The 19,401-nt window shown below is 38.6% G+C and overlaps 3 protein-coding genes across 4 annotated transcripts; all 3 read right to left on the reverse strand.

Moving 5' to 3' along the window:
• Positions 1-688: 688 nt before the first annotated feature.
• On the reverse strand, positions 689-11,441 carry LOC143856634 (uncharacterized). Of its 2 annotated transcripts, none has more exons than XM_077366902.1 (10): positions 10,769-11,441; positions 5,985-6,503; positions 5,691-5,876; positions 5,517-5,609; positions 5,334-5,435; positions 4,906-5,247; positions 4,749-4,823; positions 4,426-4,650; positions 4,216-4,341; positions 689-950 (listed from the first exon to the last, which is right to left on the reverse strand). In XM_077366902.1, the coding sequence occupies exons 2-9, from the start codon at positions 6,153-6,155 to the stop codon at positions 4,333-4,335; spliced, it is 1,203 nt and encodes a 400-aa protein (XP_077223017.1). In that variant the 5' UTR covers positions 6,156-6,503; positions 10,769-11,441; the 3' UTR covers positions 689-950; positions 4,216-4,332. The 2 variants fall into 2 exon arrangements, with proteins under 2 accessions (XP_077223017.1, XP_077223016.1); XM_077366901.1 differs by lacking the exon at positions 10,769-11,441 and adding an exon at positions 6,827-6,843.
• Positions 6,495-7,979, reverse strand: LOC143855801 (uncharacterized). The gene is made up of 3 exons (XM_077365863.1): positions 7,702-7,979; positions 6,876-7,613; positions 6,495-6,503 (listed from the first exon to the last, which is right to left on the reverse strand). Exons 1-3 carry the CDS (start codon positions 7,753-7,755, stop codon positions 6,495-6,497), a joined length of 801 nt encoding a protein of 266 aa, XP_077221978.1. The 5' UTR covers positions 7,756-7,979.
• LOC143855802 (uncharacterized) lies at positions 7,875-10,797 on the reverse strand. Its single transcript, XM_077365864.1, has 3 exons — positions 10,769-10,797; positions 8,280-10,667; positions 7,875-8,187 (listed from the first exon to the last, which is right to left on the reverse strand). Exons 1-3 carry the CDS (start codon positions 10,795-10,797, stop codon positions 7,875-7,877), a joined length of 2,730 nt encoding a protein of 909 aa, XP_077221979.1.
• Positions 11,442-19,401: the final 7,960 nt, after the last annotated feature.

Raw genomic sequence — 19,401 nt, forward strand, 5'->3', positions numbered from 1 at the left:
AGATCCTCCAACTTATCCACTTGATGTACAACCACTACAAGAAAAAGGGGATTCAGCGACGTTCGCGACCGTCGGTAAAAACCCGTAAAAACGTCGCTTTACGTAACACCGACGGTTTGCGGTAGCGTCGGTAATTTCACCGTGACTAAACCATATTACCGACGGTCCGTAATAACCGTCGGTGTATATCTTTATACCGACGTTTCAAAACGTCGGTAAATTGACATAACATTTACCGACGGTCGGTAATAACCGTCGGTGTAGAGCTTTATACCGACGCTTAGAAACGTCGGTAAAGTGGCAGGAAAATTGCCATCGAAAAAAATATGCACCGACGGTTGAAGGAATCGTCGGTGTATGTACCTTACACCGGCGGGTATGAGCGTCGCCACATGATGGTAAATGACACTTGTATGTACTTTTCTCGTTTCTTTATACCGACGCTCATTAGTACTGTCGGTATTTATGACATACACCGGCGGTTATAACCGTCGGTGAACATTATAGAGGCGTTTATTTTTAGATTTACCGACGGTTTTATGACCGCCGGTGAATGGTTTTTTTTTTTTTTTTTCCCGCAAACAGAGCAGCAAATTGGGGGACTTAGAACCTGTATAAATCCTATACCCATTAGAAAATAACATGAATCTGTTGGCATATAAACAAGAGAAAAATAAGGCATCCAAAGTCATCAAACAAATCATTTCCATGTAAAATTAACCAAAACATTTACCCATTAGAAAGTAACATGTACATATATATTGGCATCCAAACAACATTAAAAACGGCATCCAAAGTCATCAAACAAACCATTTCCTTCACTACAACAAAAAGGGTCTATGGCAGCGGTCATAACCGCTGCTAAAAGTCACCAAAAATCGGATACATTTGTCAGTCGGATAAATATCACATCCTATGCCCCCATATATTTCCACAAGTTCGTCTCGCTCCTGTGTACCAAAAATCATGATATTAGATAACAGAAAAATATATAGGGAAAGCATTCATGTTCATACATAAATAGGAAACCATCTCATTATACATCCGATGTGGGATCTTCGCTTTCACGTGGAACCCCAACAGACCCAACCTGTCTTTTCTTTTTTATTTGGCTTGTGAGAGCTTGTTGGGAACTGTAATAACCTTTTGACAGCTCTTTAAATACTAAAAGACAAGATGTGTTAGTGAAGATATCAAAGGATGGTTGTGCTGATGGCAGTGACGTTCAAACAACAATTATAGAAGAGAGATAAGACTTTATAAATGATCCAATACTAGAGTTATAAAGCTGTAAATGAGTTGATTTCAACTGCACATAAACAGTCAAGTAGCATCAAGGTGGTACCTCAAAAGTACCACCCTTGATATTTGATCCAACAGCAGCCTCTTAAAAAGTGGGCTGCTGTTGGATCAAATATCAAGGGCGGTAGCTTTTTGACGCTACTTGACGGTCGGGCATCATGTAAAAACTCCCTTTTATTATGCTTCATTGTTTGATGATATCAAAGTTGCACAGCTAATATACATGGGAATATGTTCCCCTTGGGTTTGAAGATTATATAATCATGTTACCTGTATATAGAAAAACCCTCAAACCCAAACAACTAACATAGAGCCATAAACAGTCATTGGCTTAAATTGTCTGCCATAAGGACAGGTAAACACTTAGTAAATCAAGTGAAAGAGTTGGGGTGCCCATCACAATAACAAACCAGCCCTAGCAACAGTCTGATAGGATACACTGTTTTTTCACATTATTCCACTATGCACTGCACATAAATTTTACATAAACATGCCCATAGAAAATATAAGGTACGGGTGAATTAGGCACGTAACAGATCTCTTGGAGGTCCGGTTGCCTCGAATCAACCTCTCTTCCCTTCTCTTTCTATCTGTAGTTTTGTTTGTTTGAGTTACGGTCAATTAGGCACGTAACAGATCTCTTGGTTGAAAAATCGCCTATGAAAATGCACAATCCGGACCATTTTACGCTCATGTCTACTATAATAGTCCCCCGCATTATCCCAATCTCAAAGGCAATGCAAAAAATCTAAAGGAGTCCTCCCTTAGGGAAGAAGCCCCAAACCAAAGGTCATGCCAAAAAAAAATCTGATCCCCACTGCCAACTCTGAATCAAATCCCCTTTTAGAATTGAAGAGGGAACTGAAGATATCCTTCCACACTGTAACATCATGAAATTCTGAGCTCATCAATTGAATACCAACCACCAAAGCTAGCACCATATGTCTCCTCGATCACCGATCTCCAAAGATGAGTTCTTTATGATCCAAACCTCCAGAGCTATTTACAAATGAGCGCATTGATCATGACACACAAGGTTCTATTCCCAAGGCCACCTTCTTGGGTTGACAAACCTCCATCCAACCAGGTGGTTCTTTCTACTTCCACTCTTTGTAATTCAACAAAAAGAAATGCTGAAGTTGGTGCAACCTACTAATAACAGCAATTGATGCAAAGTTGCAACATGAATTTGATCAAAGTGATCCATCCACCTACAGAAAAAAACTTTTCTTCTAAGGAGATAGCCTCCTCTCCACCCTTTCAATGACAAGATCCCACACTCTTTTGGTAGGTCGATCAATGAGCACAATGAAAGCTCTAAATACAAATTCGGGATTGAGCCCTCCTTAAGCAAAGCACACTTGCAAGCCAATACCCTTACTCTTCACTGAAATGTATACCCATATCACGGACTTAGCAAAGTTAATCCTTCGCCCCGATACTGCTTTATAACAGCGAAGAACGCCATTAAGATTCATAAATTTTTCATCAGAAGCATTACTAAAAAGGAGGGTATAAGTCATGGGAAAAGGCCCTAGATGGTACGTGCAAAGGTCTAGGGGTGCAATAAACCACAAGACTAATTCAATGGTTGTCAGATTTTCTTGTTTAATGATCCGCATACACATATTCTGTTCGATGGAGAGACCACTACCATTAAAAAGCTTTAAGGTATACAACAACAAATAGGTCTGAATTCGTACAGAATTCCATGGAGTAAATTGTACTCATTCTTCTCCTACCACCGGAGTAGTAAGTTCTAAAAAGAGGCATCAATGTGTCATTATGCAAATATGCACCAGATTACCTATTGTCATTGCCTATTGTTAAATAAGCTTAATTGATTTCCAATGCATAAGCAGATTGAATAAATCATATTCTGACCTTTGTCCATTTTAATTGTTTCTAGTCATAAGAACCCTTAATTAAAATTCTCATTCGGATTTCATAAGAATTCTATTGACAAAAAATATTTCAGTCCATACTCCAAATAGTATATTTTAAAGTATAAACAAGTACATCATGTTAAATGAGAGTTCAAGACAACAATAACAGAAGCCTATTTCAATTCAACTCATGATTCTAACAGTTTCGCTAAATGAAAGAACTCAAGCGTTTGCAAGAACGCCAAGCCAGCACTAAGAGTGTATCAGCAACCAGGGAGCTTCAAGTTCCAACACTCTAAAACCATGCCTTTGTCCCAAACTAGTTGGGGTCGGCTTCAAGTTCCAGAAAATGCAAAATTCTTATGCCATTTATTATATTAAATGCCTTGCTCTATAAAAAAAAAAGAGTGAGGATGAAGCAAGTGGAAATGGTATCCAGTTATCCACTGTACTTGCAATGTTTTGGTGAGGTTTGCTCTAGTTGCTTGTCCAATGGATAGTTCAACATTTTAGAGTCTCAACTAGCTGTGCAGTCTTCATTTTTTTTACCTGGAATTTATCTAGGAATCTGGGCACACCAGAAATTTCATTGATGAATAAAAGAAGGGAATGTGTTCTATTCGGTCAATCCAAGTGTGCCTAACCCCCCAGTTGGTCAACTTGGATATGATTGTCCCTAACACCCCCCCCCCCCCTACACACACATACTACTACTCCCTACTTCCCCCAACACACATAGTCCTATAATTCCCCACCTCTGCCACCACCCCCAACATACAAAACATGAAGAAACACAAACTCAAGTACTAAATTTCTCATTAAGAATTCCATTTAAATAAAGACATGGAAGAAATGCTTAGAGATGGATTAAAATCTCTGAAAGAAGCTATAATAAATCAATGAAGCATTAGTTTCTGTTTTAGAAAAAATCCAGCAAACAATTTGAAATCTAAACTTCTATTTTCCAACATATAGAAACATCATGTGTGTTCTTCATAATATAAGAAAAGGATAGAGTGTATTTTACCTTAAATGAAGAGGGAACACGAATACTAATACTCCTTTAATAAACACAAGCACTAATCCAAGAAAGTATGACCTCATCTATACATAAACAAAAAAGCGCAGTTCGATGGCTAAGCGATTACGCCACCTACAATAACAAATAAATATACTACTTGTGAACAAATTTAGCATCAAGGTATAATAAACATGTCGTCGTAATAAAATAACTTACCCAGTTCGATGGCCAAGCGATTATTCCACCTACAGCGTCTCCAATCTCAGTGTAGAGATCGGTTTTTCTAATCAGAGGCTCTTTCGGCTCCAATGCAACCGTGATCTGAACCATAGTGAAATTACGGCCTAATGGCACCCCGTCAACTTCATGTGTTGGATCGACACTCAACCGAATACCACGAGCCACTTCAATCCCATCATTTTGAGTGCTCATTAAGGTAACCTTAGAAAAATCCAAATGATCATTAAAAAAAAATACAATTAAGCGGGAAAGTCACAAACCAATATATCATTTAAGCTAAAATTAAATAACAGTTATACCCGATCGCCATGGATATATCTATGGATGCTTGAGGAGGTTCCATGCGATCGTGACTGAGTATGATTGTCGAGTGGCTAGCATACAACAAGATAGATACATATTAAGGTAATAGTGAACTAAAAGAACTATGTATTGAATAAAAAATTAATGTCGTACATTGCTATTTTGGACGCCTTGGAACTGTGCTACGAGTGCCGCCAATTGGCGTTCCAAATGGGCCTGATTTTGTTGCATTGTTTGTTCCATTTGGGCCTGCTTCTCTCTCAAACATCCCACCTCATTTGTAAGTTCCTCGTTCGCCCTTTGAAGTGATGCAGCCCTCTCCTGCGACATCCCAATGTTGCGCGTAGAGCCAAATACGGAAGTAGGGGTAACCCCGGCACCCATCATGCGTACCCTACCACGTCTCTCCACACCAAGTACAAGGCCGAGGCTGTCATTTGGGGCAACTGCGGGGCTGATATCGGGATGCTGAGACTCAATCTCTTTTATCTGATCCTGAAAAAAACAATATGTGATAGAATAAAATCTTTTACACGGTTCTATAACATTTTTTAAACAAGCATCAATGTTATGAAACGTACTATAATATTTTGCTCTACAGCATCATAAGTCCCGTCTTTCTTGCGGTGAAGAGGAATGAACATGTCACCTCGACTTACAGCATTCCCATCATTATTTTTAATCTGTCCTCAAATGAAGAATATCATTGATAACTTGTCATAATCAAAAGTAAAGTAAATTAAAAAACTCAGTCACAACCCCACCTCCTCCTCCCAATATACTGGAATGGCCTTTGTTCCACCCCTGTGTTTGACTTTAAGTTTAGATCGATTGAGTTTATTTTGTGCGCATAGGTCCTACACCATTACAGATAGTTAAGTTATTTTTATATATTTTTTCAAATTGAAAAAATGAGACATGAATTTTTAAAATCATACCTTTGATTCTTTCGTATTCCAGTGTCGACAAAGAGACATGTATTGCGACTCAATCACTCTACGATCAGTACATGGGAGATTCAGATCAAAGTATTTGGTCTTTAGTTCACTCTTCCATTCCCTCCACTGCCTACCGATTCGTTCAATAGCCCATTTTTTACGCTCATCATCAATGTCGCATTTTTCCTACATTACATGTAAGAATAGTATGACGGCCGTATGATATATTAAATTTATATGTGTGTGTGTGTGTGTGTGTGTGTGTGTTTCTGTGAAGAATTCAAATGGTCTTACCTTCGCAATAACCCATGCATCTTCTTTGTTTTGCTGTAGCATCTTCCTCCAGTCTGTACAATCAATGGGCAATTTATCAGCCATTCTCGCGATGCTGCCAAATAAATTCATCATTTTACATGTGTTTTGTGTACACGGCTGTCCAAGCGCATTAAATCCGACATTTATCATCTCATCAGAAGCCCACACGGATTTGCAATATGTCGGGCCTCGAACACGCTTCGATGAGGATGGAACGAAGGGATCCTGAGACGGCGAAGGAGGGAGCGTCTCTTGCGTATCCGAGGGTAGTACCGTCTCCTGTACATATGAAGGTGGGAGAGTCTCTTGTGACTCCCATGCCGGCCAAGGTGCATGGGAGTCTGAGGGAGAGCGGAGGTGTCTGGCTGCCTCTGGGAAGAGGGTTGTGGCTCTCTCATATGATAATGATGGGGCTCTTGCCTGTGAGCGGAAGGCTGCGACTCATGGGTGTTCGGCATATTCTTTCTTTTTCTCATGGCTCAGACAAAATTATGTCACCTGTAGTACCCAAAAGGAAAGTTTACATCAGTGATTTAAAGAAAATAAGCATTACATGAAAAACTAACATATACATTAAGTACAAAATTTACAATATACTAGTAGAAGAAATGGGTCATAATTTGACTATTGAAAAAAGAATTTGATGTTTTGCACAACTCAAATATGCACAGCAGATTATTAAAATCCTAAATTTCAGCATAGACAAGTGGCATTCCAAGGAGCTTTCATTTAGCTAGCTAATTATAATTTTTGCTTAAATAATGCAAGAGCTACCGTTAGGATATATAGCTTAAAATTTTGCTTGAATGAAGGAAAACAACCTCTATGATAGATAGCAAAACAAATGTCAATGTAAGTTTCAAAACTTACATTATCGCCTCCATCATCATCATCCTCGAAGGTATTCTCATCTTCACTGTTGTCGTCTAACTCCGTATCATTTACTTGATCTTCTTGGTTAGATCGGATCAACTGTTCCAACGATTCATCGATCTCAGTCCCAATTATATCTGTCCTTTCCCAACTTTGAACATCCTCCACATTTTGTTCTTCCACTACCTCACACTGTATATACGCCTCTGGAAGGTCCCCAATCACGTCAAAAACGTCCCTAGGCTTTGTCTTAACAATCACGTGCCAGTCTTTATTATTCGGGTGCTCTTGAACATAGAAGACCTGCTCTACTTGAGCTGCGAAGACGAAAGGCTCATCTTCATAGCTACGACGTGCCATATTTACAACTCTAAAACCAAACTCATCTATTTTTACTCCTCTTCCCGGCGTTGCATCAAACCAGTCACACTTGAATAGCACTGCCTTTAGTTGTCCGAAATAGTCAAGTTCGATAACATCCTTCAAGACACCGTGGTAAGTGATATCATTCACATCGGGATTCATATCCCTTGCATTTGCAAAACTTGACGTTCGTGCCGTGACAACCACTCCACTATTCTGGGTTTTTCTTTGTTGTTCGCGATCTTTCGTATGGAACCGAATTCCATTTATAACATACCCTTTGTAACTCTTAACAATGCAATTTGGTCGACCACTCAACCATCGCAGTTTTTCTGATATTTGTTCACTTCGGGACTCACGCAACGTTTCAACCTATTCATAGTCTCATTTAGTAAACTTTTAAATAAAATTTAGATAAAAAATCAATATAAGATCTTCTTAAGGTCCATCAGATACTTACATGAGCTTTAAACCAATCTGAAAATCCATTTTTGTGATTGTGTTCTATATCCATTGGCCGAGCACGGGGATTGTTTCTCCTAACTTCGGTAATGTGTGTACTGCATTTGAATTGAAAAATATAAGAGAATGTTCTATGGGAACAGTGATTACAGGTTGACAAATCGAATAGACTTACTTAAGAAATGGGCCGACAGCCTCGCAATTGAAGAGTACATATCGATGTGCCTGTTCGATCGCCCTTTCTTCCAGAGTTAAAGTACTAACCTTCCCTATAGGGCGTCCTGAAACTGAAAAATTTGAGAAACCTTCTTCTATTTCGGTCCGAACGTCCTCGTCATTCCTTTGATCTCGGTTCATCTTTGATTCGACCCCTTCTAGATACCTTGAACAAAAATTCAAACATTCTTCTGCTAGATAACCCTCTGCTATAGATCCCTCGACGTAATTTCTATTGCGTACATATGATTTTAATGTGAGAAGATACCTACAAACCATCACTTCTTAAAATAAATTCACAAACACGGATATGTAAAACACTTAAACTAATAAACCATGAATAAAAAAATGCATGTATACCTCTCGATGGGGTACATCCATCGGTACTGTACTGGTCCACCTAATCGTGCTTCGTCCGCTAAATGAATAGGTAAATGAACCATAATATCAAAGAAGGCCGGCGGAAAGATCTTCTCCATATGGCAAAGAGTTAATGCGATCCTTTTTTTCAGTTTTATGAGGTCACCCGCTTTAAGCACTTTTGAACATAACTCCCTGAAGAAGCTGCAAAGCTCAATCAAAACCGAGCTAACATTCTTAGGCAATGTTCTTCGTATAGCCAATGGTAGTAATTGTTGCATCAACACATGACAATCATGGCTCTTCAAACCTGAAATCTTGCGTTGTTTAAGATTCACACGTCGTGATATGTTAGATGAATAGCCATCTGGAACTTTGACGTACTTCAATATGCTGCAGAAAATATCTTTTTCCTTTGGAGACATTGTGAAGCATGCTGGGGGAAGGTATGTTTTGTTGTTTGTTTTAGTAATTGGGTGAAGCGTTCTCCTTAATTTCATTTTTCGTAAATCTAGCCGCGCTTTCACACCGTCCTTACTTTTTCCTTCAATATTCAGTAACGTGCCAATTACATTGTCGCATACATTCTTCTCAATGTGCATCACATCTAGATTATGGCGCAGCAGGAGCGATTCCCAGTAAGGGAGAGTGAAGAATATACTTTTTTTCTTCCAATTATGTTCCTTACGAGGCTTTTCCTTGGTCTTCTCAGCAGAAATACACATTTCTGCGGATTCATTTGGTTTCTTCCAACGTTTCCTCTTCTTCCCACCAGTAACCTCCTCCTTCCCATTGATATTGGCCTCCTTCCCACTGGTATTTGCCTTCTTTCCCTTTGTATCCTTCTTCTTACCAAGGATGACATTAACATTTTCTAATTGTTCTAGGGCCTGACGCCCTGTTAGCGACCTTGGAGCTGGCCTCCTTTCCTCGGTGCCATCAAAACTCATTTTATCAAAACGGAATTTATGCTTTGCGGGTAAGAATCGTCGGTGACCCATGTAAGATTGCTTCCTTCCATAGTCCAACCACTTAGAACATGTGTCCTTACAACAACATGGGCAAGCAAGTTCGCCTTTGGTGCTCCATCCTGACAGGTTAGCATATGCAGGAAAGTCACTAATCGTCCACAACACAGCTGCATGCATCTGAAACGTCTCATTCCTCGAAGCATCAAATGTCTGAAAACCAATATCCCATAGTTCTTTCAACTCTTCAATCAAAGGTTGTAAATAGACGTCTAAGTCATTTCCAGGTCCAGATGGTCCGGGAATAAGCAATGAGAGCATCATGTACGGTTGTTTCATGCACAACCATGGTGGCAAGTTATATGGAATAAGAACAACAGGCCACGTGCTGTGAGCAATACTCATCGTCCTAAAGGGATTGAACCCGTCACTTGCTAACCCAAGTCTAACATTACGAGGATCTGACGAAAAGTTTAGATATCTACTGTCTAAATCCTGCCACGCTGGGGAGTCTGCAGGGTGCCTGAATATACCATCATTTGTTCGTTTATCATCATGCCATGTCATGAAAGCAGCCGTTTTCTTCGACATATATAGTCTCTGCAATCTCGGTGTTATGGGGAAGTAACGCAGAATCTTAGCAGGAATTTTTGGGTCTTTTCTCGATGTCTGAGTTATTGCATCGTCTGGATGCAATGCATATGTCTTCCACCTGGAAGCCCCACATATACGACATACAGTCTCTTTCGCGTCGTCTTTCCAAAACAACATACAATCATTGGGGCATGCATCTATTTTATCGTAGTGGAGGCCTAAATCACTAATGATCTTCTTCGTTTCATAAAATGACTCTGGCACCGATGCTCCCGTGGGAAATGCCTCTTTCAACAACTCAAGTAACATGGTGAAAGATTTGTTACTCCATCCATTGAGACACTTTATATGAAAAATTTGAACAACGAATGACAATTTTGAGAGCTTGCACCCTGGGTATAGTTCTAGCTCGGCATCCTCTACTAATTTGTAAAATTTCTTTGCATTTGCATCAGGCCCCTCTCTACTTGTTTGATTTGGCCTTTCCCCATTACCTGTTGGTAAGTTGTCCTGATTATGGTTCAACCTTGGCCTTATGTCTTCTAACAAATCTTGCATTTCGTCTTGTATCATTGGTTCTTCGTTCATTTGGCGATCACTACTAGTCATATCAACCACCGATGACCCAGCTTCCCCATGGAAAACCCATCTGGTGTAGCCCTTCATGATCCCATCGATAATCAGATGATCAAAACAATCTTTAACACCAACCAATTGAATGTTGGCACAATTAACACATGGGCATTTGAACTTATTCCCATAAACTGTATTAGCAAGTGCAAATTTAATAAACTCCACAACGCCAAGCGTATACGCTGGTTCATTCCTAATTAAAACATAGTTGAAAAAATGTGAGATCTGTATCTTCAAGTAATGGAAAAATTAAATCTAACTATGAAAAGGTAATGTCACTTTTGAGGGCCATACCTAGGCAGTTGCATCCAACTTTTGTCCATTGCTTATTTCCTGAATTTTTTAAGAAGATTTGTTACTCCAGGCCCATGCTATGCAGTCAGCCAGTACATCAATGACTCTTAATAACCAAACATGTGTGCCATGTATTAATGTAAGCATTTATGGATGAAAGGAACCACATATATTCTCGCCATTTAAAAAAAACTGCAAAAACTCAATCCTACTTGTAGATCTGATTCACACCCAAAATCACAAAACCATTGGCTGTGAAATAAAAAAAAACCACTACTTATCACAAAACTTATCAGAGTACTCGAATGATGTGATCATAACTTAGGAGCGTTAAAAGAGTTTTGACTGACTTGCTATCTAGAATCTTATATTGCAATAGCATTGCAAATTAATGACTATGTCTCAAGAACCAAGTGTTGTTCAAAATGATGTCCTGAAAGAGATTCATGACAGATGCATTTCTAACCTTACAATGACCAAGGAAGGTTGAATTCCAAGGAATGATAGCCACAAATCTGGAACGGGGTTGTCTTTTTGTTTTTATCCTGAAGGTGTTATTCCCAGGGTGAAACTGATGTGAACTTGAGGTGGAGTTCTACTCAAGAAGAGGAGTTTGATGCAGATCATTCCCTGACGCATCAGCCTGATCAGTGGTCACATCAGTTTAGTCGTTTTGACAAATCGGCTTTGTAGTTAATTTTGTTGATGGTAAATCGACCAAAGTAGAGATAATTGCTGCGAAGAAAATAAAATGCAGAGAAATTTGGGAAAATGCTGTAAAATCGAAGAAAAAAGGAATTGAAAAAATAGTTATTGATTATTTGTAAAACTTCTGTAGCTCAAAACAAATAAATAAAATAAAGATGAAATTGCATATGAATCCATTTGGACACTCCTCATATGTTACCCAGTTACTTCCCATTTATTACCCATCTTCTATAAACCCCTTGAATCCCATTATTCAATCCCGTTTCAACCTTTCTTTGGAGCCCTTCATCTCTATAGAAAATGGTTCAGCCGCTCTCTACTTTATAGAATGTGTAGAGATGTGTTTATTCTAGCATCTCGGAATTCTTCTATAGGAGTGGCCCAACATATTCTCACACAGGCATTCAATCAAACACATAGTGGCCATCAAATGTCCAAACAGGTGTTCGATCATGAACCAATAGACTAGTTCAAACACAAGTTCAATAGTTGACAGAGAGAACTCAACTACTTGTTAATTGAAATGAAACTCAGCTGTAGGATCACAATTTACTTCCAAGTGGCAGCCATGCACTTACAGATCCTAGCTGAAATGAAGTCAGAATTCTGAGAATGAGCCTCTGCAATTACAGATCCTTGATGAAATGAGCCTCTGCAATTACTAACAGATTCTTGTTGAAAATACCATCTGAATCTTATTCTAACAGATGTCCCGATTTAGAGATGAGATTTCATGAGGACATTGCCGATCTCTTGAAATAAATAATTGCATAGGTAGAAAAACCACAAAATTGCAGCACAACTCCAGAAAATCTCTCTTATTCCAACAACTTTTGCATGCATTGAAGATGATGCAAAGAAATAATTAGCAATCTTTACAGAACAAGAATAAGGAAAAAAATCCTAAAAAAAGATTCGTAGAGGAAACAATAACCCTAAATGCATTACAGAGCTAGAAATCTACACAGGAGTACTCATATTTCAATCTGTGCAAAACAATGTAATTTATAAGAAAAAAAATCGTAAAATTAATAACATAAATGAAAGCACAATTGAGATGATATCTGACTCGGATTAAAAAACTAAACTGGGATTGATAAGAGTGCTTACCTTCAAAATAAAGAAATCTTTCTCAGAAACTCTAACGATGAGGCCTCGATCCTACAGAGCAAAATTGCTGAATGAAATAGAAATATTGCAACAAATATTAGAGAGGAAAAAAGAAAACCCTAACAACAAAATGGGGTTTTTGTTAGTGACAGGATGGGGAAACTAAATGGAGAAAAGAAGAAGGTTTCAGAGAGGAAAAAAGAAAACCCTAACGAGTAAATGGGGTTTTGTTCGATTGGATGGGGAAATCAACTGGAGAGATGAAGTAGGTTACCTTGTTGGGTTTTCCTCAAATGAAATTAGGGTTCCTTCTCGATGATTTCGTTTAGGAACGGCGAATATGCTAGCTATGGGTTTTTGGAATGTGAGGGTTTCAATTCTATTCTAAAGGGGAAATTTTTTTAGAAAGCTCGAGGGTCAGGAAACCTAAGTCTCGCGCGCCTTTTTTTCGTGTATATTCACCGACATTCATGAAATAACGTTGGTGGATCTCATGAGCAGAGACGTTTCTAAAACGTCAGAAAGGCCTACCATAAGTATCCATTTATTTAGCGACGTTTTAATTGTAGAAGGTCGGTAAAGAATCACTTTAGTGACGTTCACCAAACGTTGGTAAATACGTACAACTTATTTTTTTGGGCGGTGGCGCGGGAGTAACCATTCACTGTCGTTTCATTTATGAACGTCGGTGCATATACACCATTAGGGACCTTTATATAAAACGCCAGTAAGTGAACGTCGCTAAATGTCCTTTTTCTTGTAGTGAACGTTAGTGTAACACCCAGCCCCAATGCTTGAACATGTTTTAACTACTTGTAATGGGTGTTATTATCAAATGGACTTAAGATTAATTTTATTGGAATAAGTGCCATTACCAATGTCAAGTTTAGGAATAATTACTTGGAAGTGGGTGTCTTTTTCAAATTGAAGCATTATGTTTAGGCAGGAAACATTGAAAATGGTAAAGGGTGCTATTATCATCAATGAAGTAAAGTCCATTTAAACACTTTTTACAAGGCTGCTCATTTTGGAAAGCAATTAGATTGACCGAATATAACACCTTCACTAAAGTTAAATTTGACCTGGAATAGAATCTTCCACTAGTGGGTAGGATGTATTAGGAAGCTCTATCATTTCAAGATGCAATCTTGGTAGGTTTCCTCCTATAGAGTTTCAGCTAGTAGAGAATAAGGTAGCATCTATATATTCAAAAAGGAAAACGACAGGTCAATAATTCCTTGTTCGAAATATTGCTTGCATAACGAAAAAGGCATGTGGGCCACATCGTTTTGGACAGTTCCTATGGAGGAAATTTTGGGTTATCGTATCTATAGAAAAGAGCTGCTTCATAGGCTTATTGGAGGTCCTTGCTTCCATAGTTAGATGGTATTCCATTCTTATTAGAGGAAGAGAAGAAATCTGTTGGTAGTGGCTGACTCATTTTGAATTACCTTCTAGAAATAAGAGTGCCTTTATAGATGGAATGCAACCATTGAAAACCTCTACATTGGAAATAAGTGGTCGTGAGTTTTTAAAGGCTAGAAACCTTATAATTTTATCCTTCTAACCCAGCCTTTGCAATGGAATTCCTTGCCACTTGTTGATTTCTTCTAAGATTTATAAGCTGCTGAAATTCACCCAGTAGTTTTTTTTTATTCCAAGAAGACATCCCTCTGATCCATTTGAAGCCCTTGTTGTCCTTCATCATTCGGATTTCGGCAACCTGCAAACAGATTATAAAAGCAATATTCTTGATAGTGGATGTTCACAAATTGACTGAAGTTTTCTGTTACCTTGGATCTCGCCCAAAATAACAGCCACAAGTTTCAACTGGGTGCTTCGCTAAAGGAAATTCTTAGAGTAGCGCTTAAGGTAGGTGATCCTACCCTATGTCAGTGTATTATCAAATATTTACATTTAGCTAAGCTGAAAGCTTTCTATTACAATTTTTGCATATCTACTCTCACTTGGAACTTGTTTTGGAGAAGATTCTCACTGACCGTTTTTTTTAGTATGTCATTCTAAATAGTTGAATGTCATTATGCATGGTATCCTTTAGTCTTGAAATGTTTTCATTCATATACATAAAAAGCTTATGAAGAACATGATTTTGAAAACTAGAATTCATGAAGCAACAATTTGAAAAGCACTTTGTTTACGATATGGTTTTCATAGATTGGAATGGGGGGAGTCCCCAATGGTTTGAAACGTCTTCAAAATTTATGGCACGGTATTGAAAACATTAAATTGCTTTTCTCTATATTTGTATACAGTCTTGGTATGGAATGGATTCCGCCAGTAAGGTTGATCTCTGGTGGGAATCTAGTGCCCAACCTGCCAGTGGGTGAGTACACTGGATGTGATCACGTAGACCAGTCAAATTTTATCTGCCCGTAAGGTTGATCTCGGGCCGCCAGTAGGGAGTCCTCTGGCTATTGATAATATTACATTGCGCGCTTTTGGGCCTGTGAGTCCTGCGAACGAGTGTTCGCCTTGGGTTACGCTACTTGCCAATAAGGTTGGAAATTGGCCACAGAGAAGACTGTTAAGTATTTGATTTCCAAGTGGAAAAATGCAAAACCAAGTGTTTGAAAATATATATTCTTGTCATTGTTTTCAAAGTGGAAAACCGCATAACCGAGTGGTTGGAACCGTTTTTGCAAGAACATGTATTTTTCTTATATAGCTTATGTAGAAATGATTTTCTTGATTCTTATCAATTTCTGCATTGGCTAAATTTTATGGCATGTTACTTCTTTTCCGCACCAGCATTGTTTTCGTTTTCCTATTAGCTGGCCTGGATTTGGAAAACCGGCTGGGCTGTTAGCTCATTATGTGGTTTAACAATTTTCAGATACAGATGAGCGACAGTAGACTTGCTGAGATCAGGCACTTGGATTGGAGCCTAGGAGATTTCCTTCTTTATTTCATTATTCCAATTTAGAAACTTTTGTTATTTTATTAAGGTGATTGTCTTGGAATAATTATTGTTGGATTTATAATTATGGAGCTATAGATATATTTCATTGGAGCTTTAATTGAGACTAAAATTTCCGCATTTATTAATCGATCTGAATATTGAGAATAGTTGGTTGTGAGGAAGCCTTGCATGCTTGTGGGGGCGACCCTATCGGTGTGCGGTGGCTGTCACGTGCGCCGGACCCCGGATTTTGGGTTCGGGGCGTGACGGTTAGAGGAGAAAAGAGTACCACTCAACTGTTCACAGGAATCAATACTCAAGGTTTTCAATTGTCGGAGACTTAGGCTTCCATGTCCCATGATTAGCTTCTTCAGATTTGATAACCCAGAGAGTGTCATCCACTCAATATTGTGTCCTACGTCTCCGTTGTCTATAATACAATCCACTTGAGAACAATTGGCAATCACAAGGTTTCTTAAGGTCAGAGAATGGCCTGCTATTTCAGAAATTCCTCGTTTTAGACCGTTGCATGCATAAATAGCTGTGCCTTCTGCGTACTCTAGTATTATCTTACAGCAAGGAGGGAAATACTCACATTCATAGACGCCCAATTTTTATCGCAGCGACATAGGAGAATCATAGGTGTATTTCTTTTGCCAAATTGAAAATTGAATTTCCTCAGACTTGAAAGTTGTCGCCGATGGAAAGAATCTTGAGAAAGACAATCAATATCCGTTACTGTGATATCAAGTGAGTACAGGTGTGTTAACGTTGCTAGCTCTGCTAAGCTATAACAAGTGCCTTCGTTCACATCATCTAGCCTCCTTCCTCTGCCCATTTTATAGGTGTCCCGATCATGCTTAGCTCCTCTAGACTGGATAAACTACATATCGTTGTGTATGGAATTGTTGTCACACGAGACAAATGTGATAAATCCAAACTCTCAAGATTAACCAATTCTCCAATGCCTTGAGGTAGTTCTTGAATGCCATTAGACCCTCTGAGATTTAGAAATTGTAGTTGTTTTAGATCTCCCAATGGTGGTACCTCTATCAAACAGCAACAAGATATTAAAATGAGTGCACGTAGATTCACTAATGAAGATAAGGACATTGGAAGCGATTGAATATTGGTGTGACTAAGATCAAGAACCCTAAGCTGTGGCATAAGTTCAAAGAAGCTACTTGGGATGGTCCTTAAGTCATAGTTTCGTTGGAGGAATAAGGACACCAAAGTGGGGCAATTTGGCCTAGTTGGAAGCCTTTCTATTTGGTTTCTCATCAATGAAACCCTCTCAACCCCTTCCCACATATTTTCCTTGGGTCCCTCCTTTAGTCCCATCCCAGCTTTTGCCAGGAACTTTTGGCCTTCTTTCATCAACGATGATGTGATCCATATTGCCAAGTCACGGATCAAGTAATGCATTTTGACAGAATTCGTATTCAACTCCTCCAACAGACAAGCGTCCTTTAATCTTTTAATGATGTGGTGCCCTTTATTTGATGCATCCTCCAAATTATCAACATTATTAGCAAATCCTTCCATTGTTCAATATCGTACCAGCCCATCTACATCTATGGGATAATCCTCTGGAAATAGTGCACAATACAAGAAGCAGAGTTTTATGTTATCTTCCTCTAAGGAGTCATAACTGTGTTTCAAAGATCGAAATACTTTAGGCTCCATACCTTTTTTCGACTTAAGCTTTTGGAGTATTTGGTAGTTTGATATGGCATCAGAGCAATTGCCTCACAGCACGTGTTGAATTATAAATGATCAAATAACACAAATTCTAACAGCTAAAGCTTGTGAAGTAATTGGTAGTTCGACAAATATAACAAAACAAAAAACAAGTGTGGAAAAGAAAAGCATCTGCCCACTAAGAATGTGGGGAGTTTTGGTCCACATCTCTCATTTTTGGTGCAGCACTTCACATGTAGTGGTAGGGCCCAAAAAAGGAATCCCAGGCTGTGATTTTACTCTCACCATAACTGGGAACATACACTATAGGTTACAAAAGCAAATCCAGAAAGTGACATCTCACGAAGTCACAAACATTATTTCTCCACTATCTCTCTTCCATTATTTCTCCACTATCCTATGGAAGGCTTTGCTGAGTTGAGTTGAGTTGAGATCTCTCTTCCATTTTATGGAAATCATCAGCATTATTTGGGAAATGTTATCATCACTACTGTATTTTGATGATCGCACTCCTCCCTTTATTAAAAGTACGGTATGGCCAGCACCATAGGATGATCCAAACCGTCCATTAGATGAGCCACATCCTAAATAGGCTGCGCCCCAAAAATCATTCCCATAGGTTGATACTAACCCTCCGATCTATAGAGGGTTAGTACCAACCACTAACATTCAGATCGGAGGATTAGGTTCAACCTGGAAATGATTTTTAGGGCACACCTATTTAGGTTGTGGCCCATCTAATGGACGGTTTGGATCATCCTATGGTGAGGGCAAGGTTTTAAATTTCGGTTTCGGTACCTATTTCGGACCCCACCGAAATCCGAAATTCGGTATTTCTTCTCGAAATGTCGGGACCGAAATTTTGAAAATTTTTTTTTTTTTTAAAAATTGACATTTCTCCAAATTTCAAACAGAAATTATCAAAATTTTGAAATTTTGTGACATTTTTTTTTTTTTAAAAATTTGACATTTTCTAGTAATTTGAGACCGAAATTATCGAAATTCCGAAATTTCGGATTTCAGCCGAAATTTAAAACCATGGGTGCGGGCCATACCATACTTTTAATAACTTGAGGAGGGCGATCATCAAAATACAGTAGTGCTGATAACATTTCCCTTTTTGCTTTTTGCTTCCAACAGAAAAACAAGTTGAAGAGTCCTGTGTTTGGGAGCAATTATAATTGGGATGCCCCCAACAACTTTAAACCTCATACTTTGATGTGTAACTCATTTTATCGGATGGCCCCCCATTTTACACCTCATTCTTTGGTGGGTGGGGCCCACCATCTCCATCCAAACCAATGCATTAGTGTAGGGCCCACCATTTTGCACCAATGTTTTGATGCGGTGGACCCCACCATCTCCACCCAACATATGAGTGTGAAATACATGAATTGGGTTCATTCTGTGTGAAATACTGAATGCAAATTTCAAATACTTAGGGCATGGTTTGTAACTTTGTATGGTTAGAAATCCTGCACCATACAAATTCTAGAGGTGACAGGCAGTTTATAAAGAGCTATCATGGCCTTTTAAAATTAAAACACTTCTAATGCAATACTAGTTACCTAAATTGAAATCCCTAAAGAGCATAAATCTCATTAATACTTTATTTAGTACCTTTTCTTAGAAGACTTAGTTACTAATAACAAAACATCATATATATAAGATTTTGATAATGGCACCCAACTCAGAAAATAACACCTTCAAAACTACCCTATTCTAAAAGCATGGGTTTTGGCAAAGGCACCCATTCCAAGCAATTAATCCTAAACTCGAATTTGGTAATGACACCTGTCCCAAGCAATTAATCCTAAACTCGATTTTGGTAACGAGACCCATTCCCTAAACTGGATTTTGGTAACGACACCCATTCCAAGCAATTAATCGTAAGTCTAATGTTGGTAACGACACCCATTCCAAGCAGTTAGTTATAAGATAAATTTTGATAATGACACTCATTAGAAAAAAAAGTAGCCATAACTTCAATTTGATAAGGACACCGGGCATTACAAAACACATCTCATATTTTCTCCCCCTGTATCACAACGTAGCACGGGTTTTTTTACAAGTACTAATATAAAAGAAAACAAAAGGAGCCATTCGAAAAAATAGAAAAAAAAGAAGGGAACATACAAAATGAAAGAGCTGTGCACCTTTCTAAAGTCAATCAAGGGATAGGTCCACCATCGAT

The sequence above is a fragment of the Tasmannia lanceolata genome, unplaced genomic scaffold (genome assembly GCF_043159265.1).
Source record: "Tasmannia lanceolata isolate RefF3 unplaced genomic scaffold, GAP_Taslan_0.1 ptg000023l, whole genome shotgun sequence".
In the NCBI taxonomy this organism is placed as follows: Eukaryota; Viridiplantae; Streptophyta; class Magnoliopsida; order Canellales; family Winteraceae; genus Tasmannia; species Tasmannia lanceolata.

What these genes read in the sequence shown, in the direction of transcription:
- LOC143855802 (XM_077365864.1), bottom strand. Translation starts at nt 10,797, where the DNA reads ATGGACAAAAGTTGGATGCAACTGCCTAG. An exon ending in AGTTGGATGCAACTGCCTAG is followed by an intron (nt 10,668 to 10,768) that starts GTATGGCCCTCA and finishes TGTTTTAATTAG; the next exon opens with GAATGAACCAGCGTATACGC. An exon ending in TGGATGTACCCCATCGAGAG is followed by an intron (nt 8,188 to 8,279) that starts GTATACATGCAT and finishes GATGGTTTGTAG; the next exon opens with GTATCTTCTCACATTAAAAT.
- LOC143856634 (XM_077366902.1), bottom strand. Translation starts at nt 6,155, where the DNA reads ATGATAAATGTCGGATTTAATGCGCTTGGACAGCCGTGTACACAAAAC. An exon ending in CAGTATATTGGGAGGAGGAG is followed by an intron (nt 5,436 to 5,516) that starts GTGGGGTTGTGA and finishes ATTTGAGGACAG; the next exon opens with ATTAAAAATAATGATGGGAA. An exon ending in GATATATCCATGGCGATCGG is followed by an intron (nt 4,651 to 4,748) that starts GTATAACTGTTA and finishes GATTTTTCTAAG; the next exon opens with GTTACCTTAATGAGCACTCA.
- LOC143855801 (XM_077365863.1), bottom strand. Translation starts at nt 7,755, where the DNA reads ATGGATATAGAACACAATCACAAAAATGGATTTTCAGATTGGTTTAAA. An exon ending in CAGATTGGTTTAAAGCTCAT is followed by an intron (nt 7,614 to 7,701) that starts GTAAGTATCTGA and finishes GACTATGAATAG; the next exon opens with GTTGAAACGTTGCGTGAGTC.